The sequence below is a fragment of the Euleptes europaea genome, chromosome 3 (genome assembly GCF_029931775.1).
Source record: "Euleptes europaea isolate rEulEur1 chromosome 3, rEulEur1.hap1, whole genome shotgun sequence".
NCBI classification, from domain to species: domain Eukaryota; kingdom Metazoa; phylum Chordata; class Lepidosauria; order Squamata; family Sphaerodactylidae; genus Euleptes; species Euleptes europaea.
Genome location: NC_079314.1, coordinates 66,560,704 through 66,578,728, shown reverse-complemented (window position 1 = coordinate 66,578,728; position 18,025 = coordinate 66,560,704). Strand labels below are relative to the sequence as shown.

At 43.1% G+C, this 18,025-nt stretch overlaps 1 protein-coding gene across 2 annotated transcripts in view; it reads right to left on the bottom strand.

The window, feature by feature from the left end:
• TMEM117 (transmembrane protein 117) overlaps positions 1 to 18,025 on the bottom strand; it is a 238,634-nt gene that overhangs the window by 13,591 nt on the left and 207,018 nt on the right. For both annotated transcript variants that reach the window (XM_056846852.1, XM_056846853.1), the window contains one exon: positions 1,951 to 2,080. In XM_056846852.1, the coding sequence (XP_056702830.1) occupies positions 1,951 to 2,080 (130 nt within the window). The remainder of the gene's footprint in view (positions 1 to 1,950; positions 2,081 to 18,025) is intronic.

The window sequence follows — 18,025 nt, the reverse complement described above, 5'->3', positions numbered from 1 at the left end:
TACTTCCGGTTTGGTAAGGACTTATACCTTCAAATCAATGGCACTGCCATGGGCACTCGCATGGCTCCACAATATGCCAACATTTTCATGGCAGATCTAGAACAACGTTTTCTGAACTCATACCCACTGGCACCTCTCCTTTACTTGAGGTTCATTGATGACATTTTCTTTGTCTGGACTCACGGCAAAGAAGCCCTTGAAAGATTTCACCAGGCTTTCAACGACTTCCACCCCACCATCAATCTAACTATGAATTATTCCGAACAAGAAATCAACTTCCTAGACACCACAGTACGGATCCATGGGGGACACACAAGCACCACATTGTACCGGAAACCGACAGATCGGCAAACGTATCTACATGCGTCCAGCCACCACCCCAACCATATCAGATAATCCATTGTCTATAGCCAAGCCCTACGCTATAGTCGCATCTGCTCCAATCCTTCAGACAGAGATACACACTTGAGAGACCTACAGCAAACATTTTTGCAACTACAATATCCTGCAGATATGGTGCGAAAGATGATTGAGAAGGCCAGAATGATACCCAGGCACAACTTACTACAAGATAAGCCCAGAGAGAATGACAACAGAACACCTCTGGTTGTCACTTATAGCTCCCAACTAAAACCAGTCCAACGTATTATTAAGGACCTACAACCAATGCTGGATTGTGACACTTCCCTCGCTGAAGAACTGGGGGGATGCCCCTTTCTTGCTTACAGACAGCCGGCTAACCTAAAACAACGTCTCACCCATGATGATAAACTACTTAACAAGAACATGGACTCTGGTACCAAGGCCTGCAACAAACCAAGGTGCCAACTTTGCCCTCATATAGATTCTAGGAACACCATCTCTGGACCCACCAATGTCAGCCATACTATCTCAGGTTCATATTCCTGCTCATCTTCTAATGTGATTTATGCCATCACATGCCAGCAATGCCCTTCCACAATCTACATTGGACAAACAGGTCAGTCTCTTAGACAAAGATTAAATGGACATAAGTCTGACATCAGAAACCACAGTATTCAAAAACCAGTGGGTGAACATTTCAACCTTCCAGGACATTCTGTTGCAGATTTAAGAGTAGCAGTTCTCTTACAAAGGAATTTTAAAGGGAGATTGGAAAGAGAAACTGCTGAATTACAGTTGATATTCAAACTAAAGTCAATGCATTTACCTGGGCTGAATAAAGACCTTGCATTCATGGCCCATTACCAATGCTGATTTCTCCACACCCATCTCTCCCCTGGACATCACAGACTCTTCTGCATATCACACCTAATCCAATCAAGCCTGCTATTGACATTTACATACTGTTCCTCTACTTAAAGACCGATGGATTCACATTCTAGCTGTATCTGAAGAAGTGAGCTGTGGCTCACGAAAGCTCATACCCTACCAGAAAATATTTTTGTTAGTCTTTAAGGTGCTACTGGACTCTTGCCCTTTTTGAATAGAGGAAGAAGGTTTAACACAGTTCTTTCCTTGATGTTATGAATTTCATTTTTGTTGCTGGTTGTAATCATATTTTTGTAAGCTGCTTTGAGTCCCAGGAGAGGGAGAAAAATGGGATATGAAAGCCAAATAAATAAATAATACAATGAAAGACATGCATGTGCTTGATTACTACATACAGGAAGATTTTTATGGGGAGAGAATATCCCAAAAATACAACTCCCAAACTGCATCTGGTTGGTGTACATTCAGAATTCAGCCATCTCGTTCTGTATAACTCACAGAATGCTGTTAAGTAAAAATTAAAGCAGGCATCATTCCATTTAATTACCCAAGAACTCTGCAAATTTGTTTTCCTGCTTAGCTCACAAGTGACTGATCTAATAATCAAAAGTCAGTTTGGGAAAATGAAAGTATGAGAAAACTATACCTCCACACTAAAAATGTCAGGTTTAACATAAGGAGTTAACATACATAACTTACCTGTTATATGTATGTGATACTCTTCCTTAAAGATCTTTTTGAAATAAGGCAATCTAAATTGAAAATGTGCAGCTGGCAAGCCAGGAAGATTTACATCAACATCACCCATAAAATGTGGAAACTCCCAATCCTGGAAAAAAACATAAAAGAAAACCTTACAAAGATGTCTATCCTCAAAACATATGTATTTAAAATATGTAGATCGTACTTCTTCTTCATTGGATGCCACTGAAAAATATCCAAGAATGTCTATTCACACTTTGCCATTACCAGCTAAGGGGCAATGTTCTGAAAGTGGCTATGAGGAAGCTCCTGTGAAGAACCTCCGTGAGGACATGACAGCAGCTTTATAGTCTTTGCGACAGGAAGGGAAAGCACCAGAAATGAAACCAGGAAACCTGCCGCTTTATCTCGGCACTCTAAAAGTCCTTGGCAACCATCAAGAAGAGGGCAGCGAGGGAGAGGGAAATGTAAGGCATGACACTAGGGTTGGCAGCTCCAGGTTGGGAAATACCTGGAGATTTTGGGGGGGGTGGAGCCTGAGGAAGGCGGGGTTTGGAGAGGGGAGGGACTTCAATGCCATAGAGTCCAATTTCCAAAGTGGTCATTTTCTCCAGGGGGAACTGATCTCTGTTGCCTGGAGATCACTTGTAATAGGGGGAGATCTCCAGGCACCACCAGGAGGTTGGCAATCCTACATGACATCCAACTGGAGCCAGACAAAGCTCCTAACCTCCCTCCCTCGCTTCCCCAGAGCTCTCAGAGCTTTCAGTAACAGCATGGAAAAGGCTCCCTAAGATTCCTCAGACTGTTGACTAGTAGAGGTAGAAGGCAAAGCTCCCCACACAATTCTGTCTCCTCACTGTTTTTTAAGCAACTTAGACTCAAGAGCAGGTCTTCCTGCTACACCTTTTCCATTGAATGGCCAATGATGAAGTAAGGTACAAGCCATGACAGAAATCCCGACAATTTGTGAACCACTTAGTGGCTGCTTAGGCTACAGTCTCTGAAACTACTATAAACATTGCTGAAGTGTTCAATCTGTTGATGTTACCAAAGAAATGTGCTACATAATTAGACTAGACACTGGTGCCGTTGCACTGTTTCTGCAGCTGTTCCATGCTGGTCACAGTATGCCTAAAGATTTATGCCTCCAAACTGCATCCTCTCTGTGACTGAAACCACAAGGGCTGTAGTTGTTAGATGGTCTCTAGCAGGAATGGAATCAAGTATCAGACCTGTACAACTGACCGGCAAGGAAGCTGCATGGATCAGAAGCCAATACCAAACTATGGCTTTGCATTATGTGCACAAGTTAAGCACTTGTTAACTTTCTCACTCCTCCCCTTTCACACTTGGAGACATTTAACAGCTTCCACTTGAGTGCAAAGTACTATTGGCCATTGTATCAGACGTGTATCATTGCACCAGTCTGCACTTCCCTTCCAGGAGCAAACCGTACTTTGCAATTCTAATTTGTGGGGTGAGCTCAAACCATACTTTGCTGTGTCAGATGTAATGGCAAGTTATGGTTTGCACAAAAGAGTTTGCGTTGAAGTCAACAGGCTTAGAAGGGTGTTAAGTCTGCTTAGGATGGCACTGAAATAGACTCTCAGCATTCTGAGCAGCCACTACAACACTTACTTCACTCAACCACGGCTTGGTGTTCTATGCCTGAACCACAACACTGTCTAAATTGGGCCTGAGATTTCTTTAGCCTTTCTTCCAACTTGTCAACTCTATAATCTAGTTTGCAACGCTGACCAGAGATTGGTAGAGAAGCACAGACACACAATGTATATTTACTGGGAATGATCTTGGGGTGCAATATTCTGGTAGGATATATGCTTTTAAAAAATTTTCTCAGCACATGCTATTAAAACAACTAGCCCAAACAGGAGAAAATCACCTTTTTAGCCATTGATCCAACAACACCTCTGAGTACATCTTAGATTACTAATATACCGACCTTTAGCAGCAGTTGATGGTGTAAAATTAACACTGGCACATTTCCTTAACCAAGGGAGAGGAAGAGAGAGAGAGAGAAATTGGGCCCCTGCTGAGCTTCATTACAAAGTATAATCAGAAATTGATTGTTTTCATTTCCGGTAATCGCCTTTGCTGCCCTAATTAAACTGTCAGATCATGGACAGATAATTTAGTAAGTAAGCACCTGACCTGATGCACAGGCAGAGATGCGGCTGAAAGTAACAGTGGTTCATTGTGTTTGTATATACCTACCTACCTATCTACAGACATACAGAGAGAAGTGGCGCTTATAGTTTTTCCATGTTCATCTATACAAAGATGTATTTGGAGCCTCTGGTGAAAAGCAACAGATTTGCAACAGAGAAGCAAAGGATGGGAAATGGTTAATAGTTAATATTCAGTGCCACGCTTGTTACTTCTCTATTTCATATTGTCTTCCCCATATCTGAAACTTGGTTTTTCTAGTGGGCAAAGGCACATGTGGGTGGTGAGTTACAATTACATATACTGCATGAGGATAAATTCAGGTGGGTAGTCCAGTGGAAGAGTAAGATTCCAGTACAGTAGCATCCTTAAAGACCAACAATATTTCTAGGGTATAAGCTTTTGAGAGCCAAAGTCTCCTTCATGTGGTGTCAACTTAGTGTGTACTGATGGATCTTAAGGAAATCCAGATGATTTTCAGAGTCTCCTCTCCAGGACTGTTCATTTAACTTTAAAATTGTGATAAAAAGAGGGAAAGAAGCCCAAGTCAGCCACGGCCAACATTCAAATGTCAGAATATGAACCAAAAATATGCAGAATATTCCAAGTATATCAGATATCTATTCATCTAAAATTAATCCTCATCCATGCAGCAACACATCATACAGATACAAGACTTTGCATTCATAGTTACAGAATTCAGCTCACTCAATATTTGTATTACCAAGATTACAATATTCTCTACCAAAGCACCAGTATCAGAAATGTTCTCTATTATTACTGTAAAATATACTAACATATTAAAATGATAAACCTCATCTTAAAGTCAAATGAAGCACAAGTTTTAGGTCTGATAAGCATTGCTTTACAGTTGACATATCACTCCTTACACCTTTCATATTTCACTCTACAAGTGGGAGCCCACAAGGACTTGCAGGAGGCATCTCATTTTCCCCTCCCCCACTATTTCCTTTTTTCCTTTCCCAAAACCCCCTATAGCCTTTCCCCTTTTTCTTGCTTCCTTCTTTCCTTCTAGGGTTGCCAACTTACTGGTGGGCCCTGGAGATCTCCTGGAATCACAACATATATCCCAATTACAGAGATCAGTTCCCCCTTAGGGCTGCCAGCTCCAGGTTGGGAAATTCCTGGAAAGGTGGGGATAGAGCCTTGGAGTGGCAAGGTTTGTGGAGGTACACAACCTCAACAGTACATAATGCCATACAGTCCACCCTCCAGAGCAACCAGTTTCTCCAGCGGAATTGTTCTGGAGATCGATTGTAATTCTGGGTAATCTCCAGCCCCCACCTGAAGACTGGCAACCTTAGTTGAAATGGCTGCTTTGGAGGGTGGTATGGCATTATACCCTTCTGAGGTCCCTCCCCTCCTCAAACCCCATCCTCCCCAGGCTCTACCCCCAAAATCCAGATTTCCTAACCTGGAGTTGGTAACTATCTCCCCACCCAACATCTGACCTACATTTATCTGCCCCTCTGTCTTAAGCTATCCCCCTCCCCGAAGCCTCTACCTAGGTCCACTTGCATCCCTGGGAACCCTCAAGGACTTGTGGGGTGTCACCTCACTTTCCTCTGTATCTCCCTCCCCACATTATTTCTTCTTTCCTTCATTCTGGCAACCCCCATATCCTCTCACCTTTCCCTGCCTCTTTCTCAGCAATCATCAACCTACCTTTTATCTGTGTCCCATCTTCAGATGTAGTTATTATTTATTTACTTCATTTAAATCCCACCTTTCTCCATAATGGGGACCAAAGCAACTTACATTATTTTCCTCTCCTCCTTTTTATCTGGACAACAACTCTGTGAGGTAGGTTTGGCTGAAAGTATGTGACTGGGCCATAGTCACACAGTGAGCTTTCACAACAAAATGGGAATTTGAACCTTCCCAGACCCTGCTGTGAAGCTCTAACCACTATACCACACTGGCTTCCATAGGGTGGCTGCTGTTGATCAGTAGCAAACAGCCAGGCCTAGTTGAGTCATGCAAGTCAGGTGCTATCAAGTCTTCCCCTTCTCCTCCCTTGTACTTCCAGAAACTGAAGGTTGGAATGCTGTGGTTGCAAAGAACAGCCACTGAGGGAATCCCTTGCTTTAAGCTACAGGTGCTCCTTTTATCATTTTTGGGTTTTTAACCCCCCCCCCCAATGTATTATTACATTTATTATTATTACGGTCCTTAGACCAAGCATTAAATGTTTGCAGTTACATGGCGTACCCAAGCCGGCAGAATAAAACAATACATTTGATTAACCCCCCAATGTGTTTTTTTTTTAAGATTTCAAAATTTTCTGCAAACTTGGGGCCCTTTTCAAGTCTTGCCCATTCACAGCTTCAGTCACTGGATGTAAGTATTGAAAGATTTGGCCGATTTCGCTGTTAGGATATAAGATGATACCTATCCAAATGGCATGACTGTCATGTTTCCCTGCATATTTCAGCAAGTAATCATGTAGATTTTTATGGAACTGTATGACCATTTTCCTTATCAGAGACTGTGCTGTGCAATGCCTGGTTAGTAACTGGACACCGGACACACACACTCAATTGCATATAAGCTACAATGAGGGCAAAATTAAATGCACACAACTGCACTACCAGCTCACATTTGTATCTTTTGAAAAAAGCATAGGCAGTGCTTGTTGGAATTTACCCACAATAAAAGCCACCTGTCAATTCATTCTGATTCCACTTGGTGGATAAAAGACATTATGGAAGGCAAAAGATATCCTTTAAGACTTAAAAGTCTTAGATGGATTTATGAGTTCCATGCAAATATTAAGTCCCCATGTAGACACGGAGGAAATTTTCACAAATATCACTAAAATGACTTTACAACCTTAAGTAAAGTCTGTGATTACACCAATTTAATAAGGCATTGAAACTCATCTACCAATTCACCCTGTAGATACCTACCTAGATGGGTTTTTAATTAGTTTTTCCAGCAATTGGGCTCTTAAACCACTAATATGCCCAGCTGCATTAGTAGGGAAGACTTAGCAAGGGTTAATCACATACGTCTATTCAAAACTGAGATTCTGTCACCTGGTGGTGATCCAACAAGTCATTATCGGATGAAAAAACCTGGGCATTTGAAAAAACCTGGGTATCCCAAAAAATTTTAAATGAAAGGTAGCATCAAGAGACTTCATCTTAAGTAGTGGAATGGCAGAGGGAAGGAGTGCTTACATCTGCCTACCAGCTGTTTTTCTATTTAATAATCATCCTACCTTTCCCTTAGTGGGGGTTCCAGATGCTTAAATTCAAAAGTAAAAAATGCACCCAGAACCTTGATGGGGGGGGGGGGGAATTGGAGAGCAGATTCAGCAGAAAAAATGCCTGTTAGGGAAAGGGTTAGCAATATACATGCATCCATTTAATACTACAGCCTCCGAGGCTGTTTTTCATTAAAAAGGGAAATAAAGGCTTCATTATGTTTATTTGATTGCAACAAGGAGGTAGCCCTTTGGGTAGCTGTGAAGAAGAATCCTTCAAACGAGTTAAAATAAAATTCGACTCGCCTTCAATAAGGTTATCTTGCCAATACTAATAGGAATGATTTCTGTTAAGGGGGAGACATTAAGAGACGATAGACTTAAGGAGCAACCCTAAACAGGTCTACTCAGAAGAACTGCCTATTCTATCCAGTGGGGCTCACTCCCCAGGCCAGGGTGTTTAGGACTGCAGCCTTAAAATTGCCAGCACACATTTCTGCATTGGGCATTTGTGGATTTTCCTGTTGCATGCTTAACCCTTCTGTAGGGTGTGGTACAGGATTCCATGCTTCCAAGTAACTTCAGAATTTGCTTGGCTATTCAAAACACCTCAAGGAAATAGCGTTGCAGATTATTGCTTGTGTGTATTTCTATTCTGGTCTTTGAAATTCACTATGCAAAACTCAATGGAAAAGAATTTGTTCCCAAAGACTCATTTTGGCTTTTCTGCTTTCATCTTCTTAACCCAACTCAGCTGAGCGCTTGCCAGGTAATACTTTCAGCTTACAGGCAGAATAGTTGCCGTTAATTCTGGAATCAGATCAACCCATGAGATGTATTGCTGTATTACTGCACACCTGGGAAATAACTCTGCCTTGTCATGTCCATTAGGCTTTCCCATAAGTCACCAGAAACTGCAATGTACATTTTGGGTTGCTTTGGTATTTTTGTAGGGGGGATCTTTTTAAGCAGGTCTGGAATGTGGGAAGTCTTCATGAGTACTATGATGTGCAGTTGCCAATTCTCTTAAAAGGAAACGAGGAAAATCAATTCATGAAAGTCTTTTAGGTATAACTGTACATTCCGTGTATTCTATCATGAAGTAAAATGAAAACAACGAACTCTATTGCCCCAACTCTAAGGGCCAACAGAAAACAGCTTGAGCATTTAGAAAGTTTGTGTATATGCAGACCTCTGTATATGCAGGTCTGTATCTCACACTCTGGTCCGGCACTCTGTTCCTGCTGCCATATATTGAACAGCCAGCATTAAAGTTCTACTCTGTTCCATCAGATGGACCACAGCGCAAGAGCATAACATTCTGATGTACATTCAGGGTACGTACAAAGCGTCTCACTTTATTTTAGAATTAAAACCGTCCCAGAAAAAAAAAATGAAACCTAAGATTAAAATGTGGCAATCACAAAACCATTCTCCATTAGTCCAGGTTAAATTGTCAAGAGTAACTATCACCCTTTAGTTTTCTAGAGCTGAGGCCCATCCATGGTGGTGGCAGACCCTGAGAACCACTAGCAGGCTCATCCAAGGCGGCACCAGTGCCCAAGAGGTGCTCCAGGCCCATCTGCGGCAGAGCCCTGCTACAGCTGGGCTGGAAGATAAGAGGGGAGGGGGGATATCGGATTTCCCTCCATGAATTTTGTGGTCCCCCACTTGTAACTCTAAATTCGCTGCCTCCATCCTGCAGTAGCCTTCCGTAGACAAGCCCGTATGGGGATAGCAGGAGAGATTGCCACTCCCCTTGCCTCTGCACAATTGCCTGGCTGTCTTCAGGGAGCACTGCATGGATAAAGTGCCCCCACAAACGCTACCCGTGATTAGCAATGATCCAAAACCAGCATCATTGATCTTGGGCAGAAGGCACACATTTGGTTGCTTCTCCTGCATAGCCGCCCTGCAGACAACCAGGCAATGGTGCGCTTGCTCCCATTCTCCCTCCCCACATGTTCTGTGTACCAGGCTACTGTCATGTCTGTCCATTTGTATATGCCAATCAGAACCTTTAGTTAAGTGTGAAGCCTAGTCAATAAACTAATTGCAGATCAATGACTGAAGACTGTTCATCAGTAAAAACAGGATTGACAGACCATCAATTCATTAAGCCTAGTAGGAGAAATAAATACTTGGCTGCTGAGATACTATCGGAAAGAGCATTTTTATTGTCATTTTAGTGTATCTCAAAGACAGACCCTTTAACAAATTCAGTTACAGAAGCATTCTACACAGACTAAGAGATACTGTAATACGCTTGCTAGGGAACTAACTTTAATAAAAGGTTTCCAAGTGGTCTCCAGCATATATCTTAAAAACAGTGACTACAGTTAAACAGTCAACTTTCACAGAACAATAACTAAAAAAGATACGGAACCAACCCAAACATTCGGATATGTAACAGCCCCGCCCTCTGGTAGGGATGGTTACATAACCATTACAATACTTCAGAAGATTGTGCCAACTAGTAAGGATTGTAGTGCAGAGGTCTCCAACATGTTTCCCTGGCACTTGCCAAGTGTTTTAAGAAAGTGGGTAGGGCCAGATGGTGCTTGTGCCCAGCAGGGCTTCTGATTGCCTATAAAGAATAAAAGGCATCCTGTTAAACAGAGCTTCTGCCTTAAATGTTTAAGAGTTACTATGAAAGTTGTCATAACCTTGCTCCCCGACATTTTGTGGTTGGCTTCACCTCCTGAAGCAGCCATTTTGTGGTTGCCCCCACTAACCTGTCTCAGAATTTCAAAGGTGCCGGCAGGCTCAGAAAGGTTGGGGACTCCCCATGTAGTGCTATTTAAACAGCAATGTTCTATTTATTGATTGGTAAACCATAATGAGCATAGCCAGCAAACATCATTATTATGATAGAAAAATGACTATACTGCTCTTAGACCAGTGACAATGTAGAGCGTTTAGGTCTGTAGGGCCGGGTCCGTAGCTACAGGGTGCATTTGAAGGCAGCAAACCCCAGAAATATGTCATGCCACACATCAGGGGGGGACATCAGGGGAAATGGTGGCTGATGGAGGGAACTGTGCATAAAACCTTGTGTAGACATGCCATAGCCTCTGCAAATGACTCTTCAAAATTGTGACAGTGATCATTGGGTAGCAGAGAAGCCTTGCTCTGTTGCTTCAGTCTTGTTTTTCTTTTTAGTGTCCCAGTTAACCACTGCTGACACAAGAAGGATGTAAAAAATCAGATTTGGTACATCTATGCACTCCTGGAAATAATGCATAGCTTTCCTACTGGGTGTAACCATGAACATTCATAGACTAGCAGCTTAGGGCTGTTGAAAAAAAATTCAGTAAAATTCGGATTCGGCAAAATTCAGCCTGTTTTGATTCGGGAAATGCCAAAGTCCGAACTCCCCCGATTCGGATCTGTGCAATTTGGCGCAAGATTCAGAGTTCAGGGGAAAATTCAGCCGTTTAAAGCCATCAAAAACACATTTGCGCTTTTCCGTGGCTCCAGGGGGGGCATGTTTGGAGGTAGAGGTCCCAAACTTTCAGTGTAGCTTGAGGGGACCATTCTTGCAAGAACCCCCAGGTTTGGTGACGATTGGGGCAAGGGGTCCCGAGTTATGGGGCCCGGAAGGGGTCCCCCAATCTGCCCATTGCAATAAAGCCATTACAAACACATTAGCAGCTTTCTGCGGCTCCGGGGGGGGGCTTTTTGGAGGTAGAGGCCCCAAACTTTCAGCATAGCTTGAGAGGACCCTTCTTGGAAGAACCCCCAAGTTTGGTGATGATGGGGCAGGGGGTCCCGAGTTATGGGGCCCGGAAGGGGTCTCCCCCTCCGCCCATTGGAATGAATAGAAATAAATAGACAGTTTGGACTCGGAGTTGGCAAAACCATGCAAAGCAACATGTGACGCGACCTTGGGAGTTTGCAAACCATGAAAAGGGACAGAGACGCGCTAGCTATGCATAAGGAGCAGGTGGGGGTGGAATTTCCCCTTTTGCATCAGACTCGGGAGTCGGGAGTCTCGGGACCGGGCAAATGCATCGTTTAAGTCACAATTCGAAAACCAGTTTTGAGCGAGCATTAAAACCAAGGAGGAGGAGGCACGGGTGACGAGCGGCGCTGGGGAGAGGCTCACACAAGCCGCACCGTCGCACTCAACCCCAGGCTAGGGGCAAAAAACAAAAGCAGAGCACAGCATACACTCCTGCAGAGGCAACACACACCCTCTGCAGAACGGGTGAAGCCCCCCTCAAACCAGTACGGCTCGGCTCAACCCCAAACGGGAAAAAAACCAAGGAGGAGAGGCGCGGCCCGGGTGCCAAGCGGAGAGAGACTCGTTAGCCGCCGCACAGACTCAACTTTGAACTTTAAAACTTTAAAAGCAGAACACACACTCCCACAGAGGCGAACGGGCACACATCCCTCGGCAGAACTGGCGAAAGCCCCCTTTGGCTTCCCCCCCACCCACAGAAACTGCTCCCCCACACACACACACAGACTCTGCTTCTCCCCCCCCACACACACACACAAAGGAGAAAAGGTATAGAGAAAAACCCCCAAAATAAAACTGTGTGGATGTCTTCCAGCAGGAGCACAGAGGAGAAGTAAATCCAGTCCTATTCCGGTAAGCACCAGCAGCTCAGCCCAGTCAGGAATCGGATCTCTCAGCAGCACTGCCACCAAATTGGAAGGCAATGAATACAGTCGGGATGGGAGGGGAGGGACGGGAGTTTTTAGCCTCTTCTCCTGGCCATTTCAAAAGTAAGAGTCCCTGCTCTGATTGGCCAGGAGAAGACCCAGCTTGGCCACCATTGGCCACGGGAGAATGCTGCTTACTAACTGACGGTTATGCTGCTGATTCTGAGCCCCCAAATTTGCCGAATTTGCTGAATTCGGCTCGTCGTTTTCCCACCTTTTTTTTAATTCGGTTCCATCCGAAATGAAAACCGCCGAAGTGGGGGAAATTCAGCTGTTTTTTGGTTCGGGACGAACCGAATCAACAGCCCTATAGCAGCTTATATCCCATAATGTTATAACCAAGGGTAACCTGAACAAGCAGTATGGAAACTAAGAGTGTTTCCTCTAAGGAAGGGTTATGTCAGTGTTTGGCTCTTGAGGTGCTCTCTTACATGCCAAGGGAAATGCCGATCACCACTTCAGGGTCAGGAAGCAATTTTCCTCCAAGCCAGATTGGTCAGGGATCCTGGAGGATTTTTTTTTTTTTTTGCCATCTTCTAGGCATGGAGGGTTGCTGAGGGTTTTGGGGGATGTAGTTAAGAATTGCCTGTATTGTGCATGGGGTTGGACTAGATGACCCTGGAGATCCCTTCCAACTCTATGATTCTATGAGCCAAGATAGCTTCAGTTTGACCAATGCAATATAAATTTAAAAAATCTTTCAACATGCAGTATAAGAATACTTCTACATCTCCATCACAGAAGCTGTCTCAAGTTACAGCCATAAAGAACACTTTTCAATTTATTGTTCATCATTTAGTCAAAGTTTTGTCATGAGAGCAATAAGGACTCAGCCATCTCCCACCATTAATGTAGGGTCTGCCAGTTTTATTGTTTTTAGCACTAACATGAAGCTTTATAAAACTAGCATGTTGCCTGGATTATTATACTGTACCTTCCACATAGGTATTACATTGCTCATTTGTAGCAATTCAAGGAAATGAAATGGGCTCCTATTACTGAAAGTGTAGGAATTGGATTTTCCAAATAAAAACAAACCGATCACTCTCTTCCCTCTTTTATTTCCAAGGGAAATTTACAGGCATAGCCAGTATGTACTCTGCACACATAAATCTTCCCCCTTAACCAATGAATAGAATCATAAAAAGCAAATACAGAGCTTCAAATGGGAGTTTAAAACCAAAAGGAAGGGAAGAATAAATCTGTTCTACATTATTTCTTCTGACCCTGATGCAGAAGCTTCCATAGTGAGTGCAAGAGCAAAGAAAATGCAATTTCAGCCTTTTTATACCTGACCAATGTATCTGCCTCTGCCAAGTCCATGCTGAAAATATGAATTTCATCCTAAAAGGCTTACACTGTTTAAAATCACTTGGGAAAGCTTGTCAAAAACACAGTCAAACCAAAACTAATTGCACTAACGCAACCTAGTTTTGACAAACAAAACTATTAGGTTTGAATATCAAAAGGCTCTCATCAAAATCCTCCTGTCAAAGAGGGGGGAAAACCACCAGGAATTAACAGTTTCTTTCGGAGATCTGAAAGACAGAACTGAAGTTGGGTTTGGGAGCCTTGAATGAATCAGGGCTCCACCAGTCAGATGAAAACATATTTATAGCACCCCTGGTTCTCAAAAGCAACGGCTGCGGTATAATTTTAGAAAATGACGTGAGATTAATGATGGGCAAACCTTCAAAGGGTTCAGTAATTTGCTTTAGATAAGGATCCAGAGTGAAAAAGCCTTCCTTAACCATATCCAAATGTCTGAAGGATGCCCTAGTGTGACCCTTCCCTTCTCATCTGATAGCTCATATTTGGGATACATATCCTTACTTGTCTACTGCTGCAGTCCCTCATTAAGAGGATTCTTACAGAACTCTCATTGACAGGCTCACATTTTAATAGATCATACTCTCTTTCTCTCTGAGGTTGGCTTCCTCTAAGAAAAGGATGACTATTTCTACTTAAGAAAAATCAACTCTACCTTTCCCCACTAGGAAATAGGTTCCAGGATCAAGAGTCTCTGGCAAAGTCAGCAGAATAATGTTGTCCATAGAAGTAATAAAGAGCATTGTCGTAGGGTATCATCACTGTTGTTTTCACTGTAACAGCTTGAATTGTGGTGTTGGATCTGAAACTTTGGGAAAGTTGCCCTTAGCATCACTGATGCTGTGGAACCAGTCATTATAAAATATGGCCCATCTGAACCAACAACACCAAATGGCTAAAGCTGCTGATTGGATAGCAAAGCCCAAAGCTTTCTGATGTCTCAAATCACCAGCTCCTTGAAGGGAGATGGACATCTCTTAAGATCCCAGGTTCTTTTGCGACCCCATGCCCTTTCTGCAACATGGTTATGCCATTGTGTGACTGCTGCACAGCAGAAGCCTAGGATGTCAGTCTCATTTCATAGCTGTGAAAACAGTGCAACGTGCGTGGAGAAGATATTTCCTATTCCCCACCCAAGCAACCCAAGTTTAAGAGTTATATGTATGAGATGGAGTTGGGGAACAAGGGAGAAGCTTGATGGGCTGAAGTCCCATAAGACCTAAGATTAAGCCTGTGAAGAGAGTTCAGAAAGAGGCAAGATCCATGTTTATACATGCCTTCTTCCTACCTAGAGCAATTATCAGTCAACACAAGCAGGTAATACAAAGGGAAGTATGTTGAAGGAGCAGAAAAAATGGCAATTGTAACAATCTGTGTTTCTAGACAGACATTTTAAGTCTTTCATGGGGCCCTTTCTACTAGTGTAGCACCTTATTGGCCCAGGCTAGCCTGATCTTGTCAGATCTCAGAAGCTAAGCAGGGTCAGCCCTGGTTAGTATTTGGATGGGAGACCACCAAGGAAGTGCAGGGTTGCTGTGCAGAGGAAGGCACTGGCAAACCACCTCTGTTAGTCTCTTGCCATGAAAACCCCAAAAGGGGTCGCTATAGGTCGACTGCGACTTGACAGCACTTCACACACACACACAGCACCTTATTCCAACACTGGTGGGGCAGCAATACCTTCTAATTAGCAGTACATTAGCCCCACACAATAGCTTAGGTCTTACAGTTGCTATTCATTTCAGTATGTTTTTATTCTGTTATTTCCCAAGGAACTCAAAGCATCAGACATGGTTATCTTCCCTCCTCCATTTTACCCTCTAAACAACACCATGAGCTAGGTTAGGCTGAAAGAAAGTGACTAGCCAAAGTCATTTAGTGAATTTTATGGCAGAGTGGGAATTTGAACCTGGGTTTCTGAGGGCCTAGCCCAGTGCTATTATTGCTACCCCACACTGGCCATTAATAGATTTGTGGGTCCAGTTTGATAGGACTGCAATTTGGGGAATAGATTATTTTAATCCAATTTAGAGAGAGAAAGAAAGTTGGTTAGGGGATTCAGCTGTGAAACTGTCTCCCACTTTGACAGTTTGAGAGCTACAACTAATAGCAGGCTTTACAAGTGAATGAGGAAGGTACTCAGCCAACCCGAGTCTCCTGCCTCGAGACTCCCAACAAGGGAGACTCCTCTTTCTCCACTGCCCATCTCTTACTCAGGGTAGCTCTACCACAAGCTAACCAAGAGGTTTTGGCTCAGTCGGTGAGTTTGCACTCAGGCTTTGCTCTCGCGTGGCCTCTTAGCATGGCTTTTGGGTCTTTCTCTCTCCTTTTACTTTCCTAGTAATTGTGGGTCAAATGGGGCTTAACGTGGTTTACAGAGATCAGACTGGCAGCAATTAAAATGAAAAGAGGTTAATAAGAACATTAAAAACACATACTGCATAGGCAAACATTGGTCTATAACATGTGAATGCAGTTATTTCACTCTTTGGAATCTCCATTTGAAGGGTAGGTTTTATTTTGACAAGGCATTCCCAGTGGTATATTCCGTTCCATTTTTAGCTTTCAAAAGGTTGAGCTCAACACCATGGCAGAGATTTCATAATTATCAGGAGGGAAGCTAGGTATGTTGGGAAGGAAGACTGGGGTGGAAAAGGGTAACCATTAAGAGGTGTGTCCCCCCCCCCCGCTTGGCCTCTCCACGCTTTGGAAAGGCAGGGTGGTATGGACGTGAGTCAGGGCTGTGTGTATCTGCCTGCACGATGGCTCAAAAGATCTGGTTTTGGGGTCAATCTGGATAAGGGATGTCCCGATAAGGGATACTCAACCTGTATTGCTTCAATTTTCTAGGAATGGTTTGGGACCAGACACTTCCACTGTTCTTTCAAAAGGCTAGTTAGATGTAAGGAGACCCCAGAAGAAGAGCAGGGTTATATCATTGGGTATCCACAAGACCCATGAATAGGCCTACCTATGGTAATGAAGAGCAAGAATCAAGACCAGTAGCATCTTAGAGACCAACACGATTTTTGGTGTATAAGCTTTCAAGGGTCAAAGCTTCCTTTGTCAGCTCTCAAAGGTTTATACCCCAAAAATCTTGTTGGTTTCTAGCTCTTCTACTGTAGACCAACAGAGCTACCCTCCTGAATCTATATTTACAGTAATTAAGGCATTGTCAGTTAAGAGCCTACCTCATCATGGAAAATGCAGGGGAGGGGATAATTTATCAGAAGCAGTTTCAAGATGAGTTTGATTGTATTACACAGACATCTTGGCAGACTGTTCATGACAAACTTACTGTGCACTTTAATAGGATGCTCAAAAGCAACTCTTAATAGCTAGTGTGGTCCTTTCATACTGGTTACAATTCCAGTAAGTTGGGTCTGGTTTAACACACATTATTAGCATCTGACTATTTCATTCCCCCTGCAAATATGTTTGTGTGTAGGCATCTGTACGTGCAGCAACCTAAGTCTCCCTGACTAGCCTGATACCAGAGCTTGGAAGCTAAGCAGGGGCAGCCTTAGTTAGTACTTGGATGGAAGACCAACAAGGAAACCTGGGATTGCTATGCAGAGGAAGGCAATGGCAAACCACCTCTGCTCAGCTCTTGCCTTGAAAACTCCATGGTCCTGGGGTTGCCAGGAGTTAATTGTACTCAATTATAATTTTTCGTGTGTGCAGGCTGGAACTCACTGCACCAAAACCAAGTCATCTAAAACGGGTGCTCGTTACAGAAACATTTAATTTCTGGGCAGGGGTGGATAATCCTCATCAATTGTCTGAATGAATAATAAATCAATTGTCTCATCAAAGGAGCAATTCACCAAGTCAGAATAATGAATGAACCGTTGCATCGTTGTGTTCCTAGTGGAGATGCTGTGCCAAATGACACGATTACTCAGTATGAAGAATTTGATCACTGTGTGATTTTACACATTTTACACAATTTATTTTGACATACGTTTATTTTTTCATTCATTGATAGAAAGGTAGGATGTGTAACCTTTCTCTCTGAGGATCAAATATGGATACTGTAGCTGCTGTGTTTACTCCATTTAAATCATCAAAAGATCTATGAGCAAAGATCAGACATGTGAATCTAAGGCTGCTTTTATAAAGACTAATACACATGACTTGTTTATAAAGATGAGTACGCTCCCTCCCAGTTCACCCTGAAACTGAATTTATATAAATCAAGCTATTGTTCAACAATCTGGACAAAAAGCTGGGAAACTAATATTCAGATTTTCTCAATGTTCTTTAGAAAAGAACAACAGTTGTGCAAGATCCCAGTTTGGATTAAAGGAACATAGGGGGTAAGGAGAAGAGAGTTGGTTCTTGTAGGTTATCCGGGCTGTGTAACCGTGGTCTTGGAATTTTCTTTCCTGACGTTTCGCCAGCAACTGTGGCAGGCATCTTCAGAGTAGTAACACTGAAGGACAGTGTCTCTCAGTGTCAAGGGTGTAGGAAGAGTAATATATAGTCAGAAAGGGGTTGGGTTTGAGCTGAGTATTGTCCTGCAAAAGTATTGTCCTGTAAGTATCAAGATAATGTGCTAATGAGGGTATGGTATGTTAATATGGAACCATTGTATCCTGAAGTGATCTGTTAATGTGTGTAATCCAAAACTAATCTGTATGGCTATTGTTG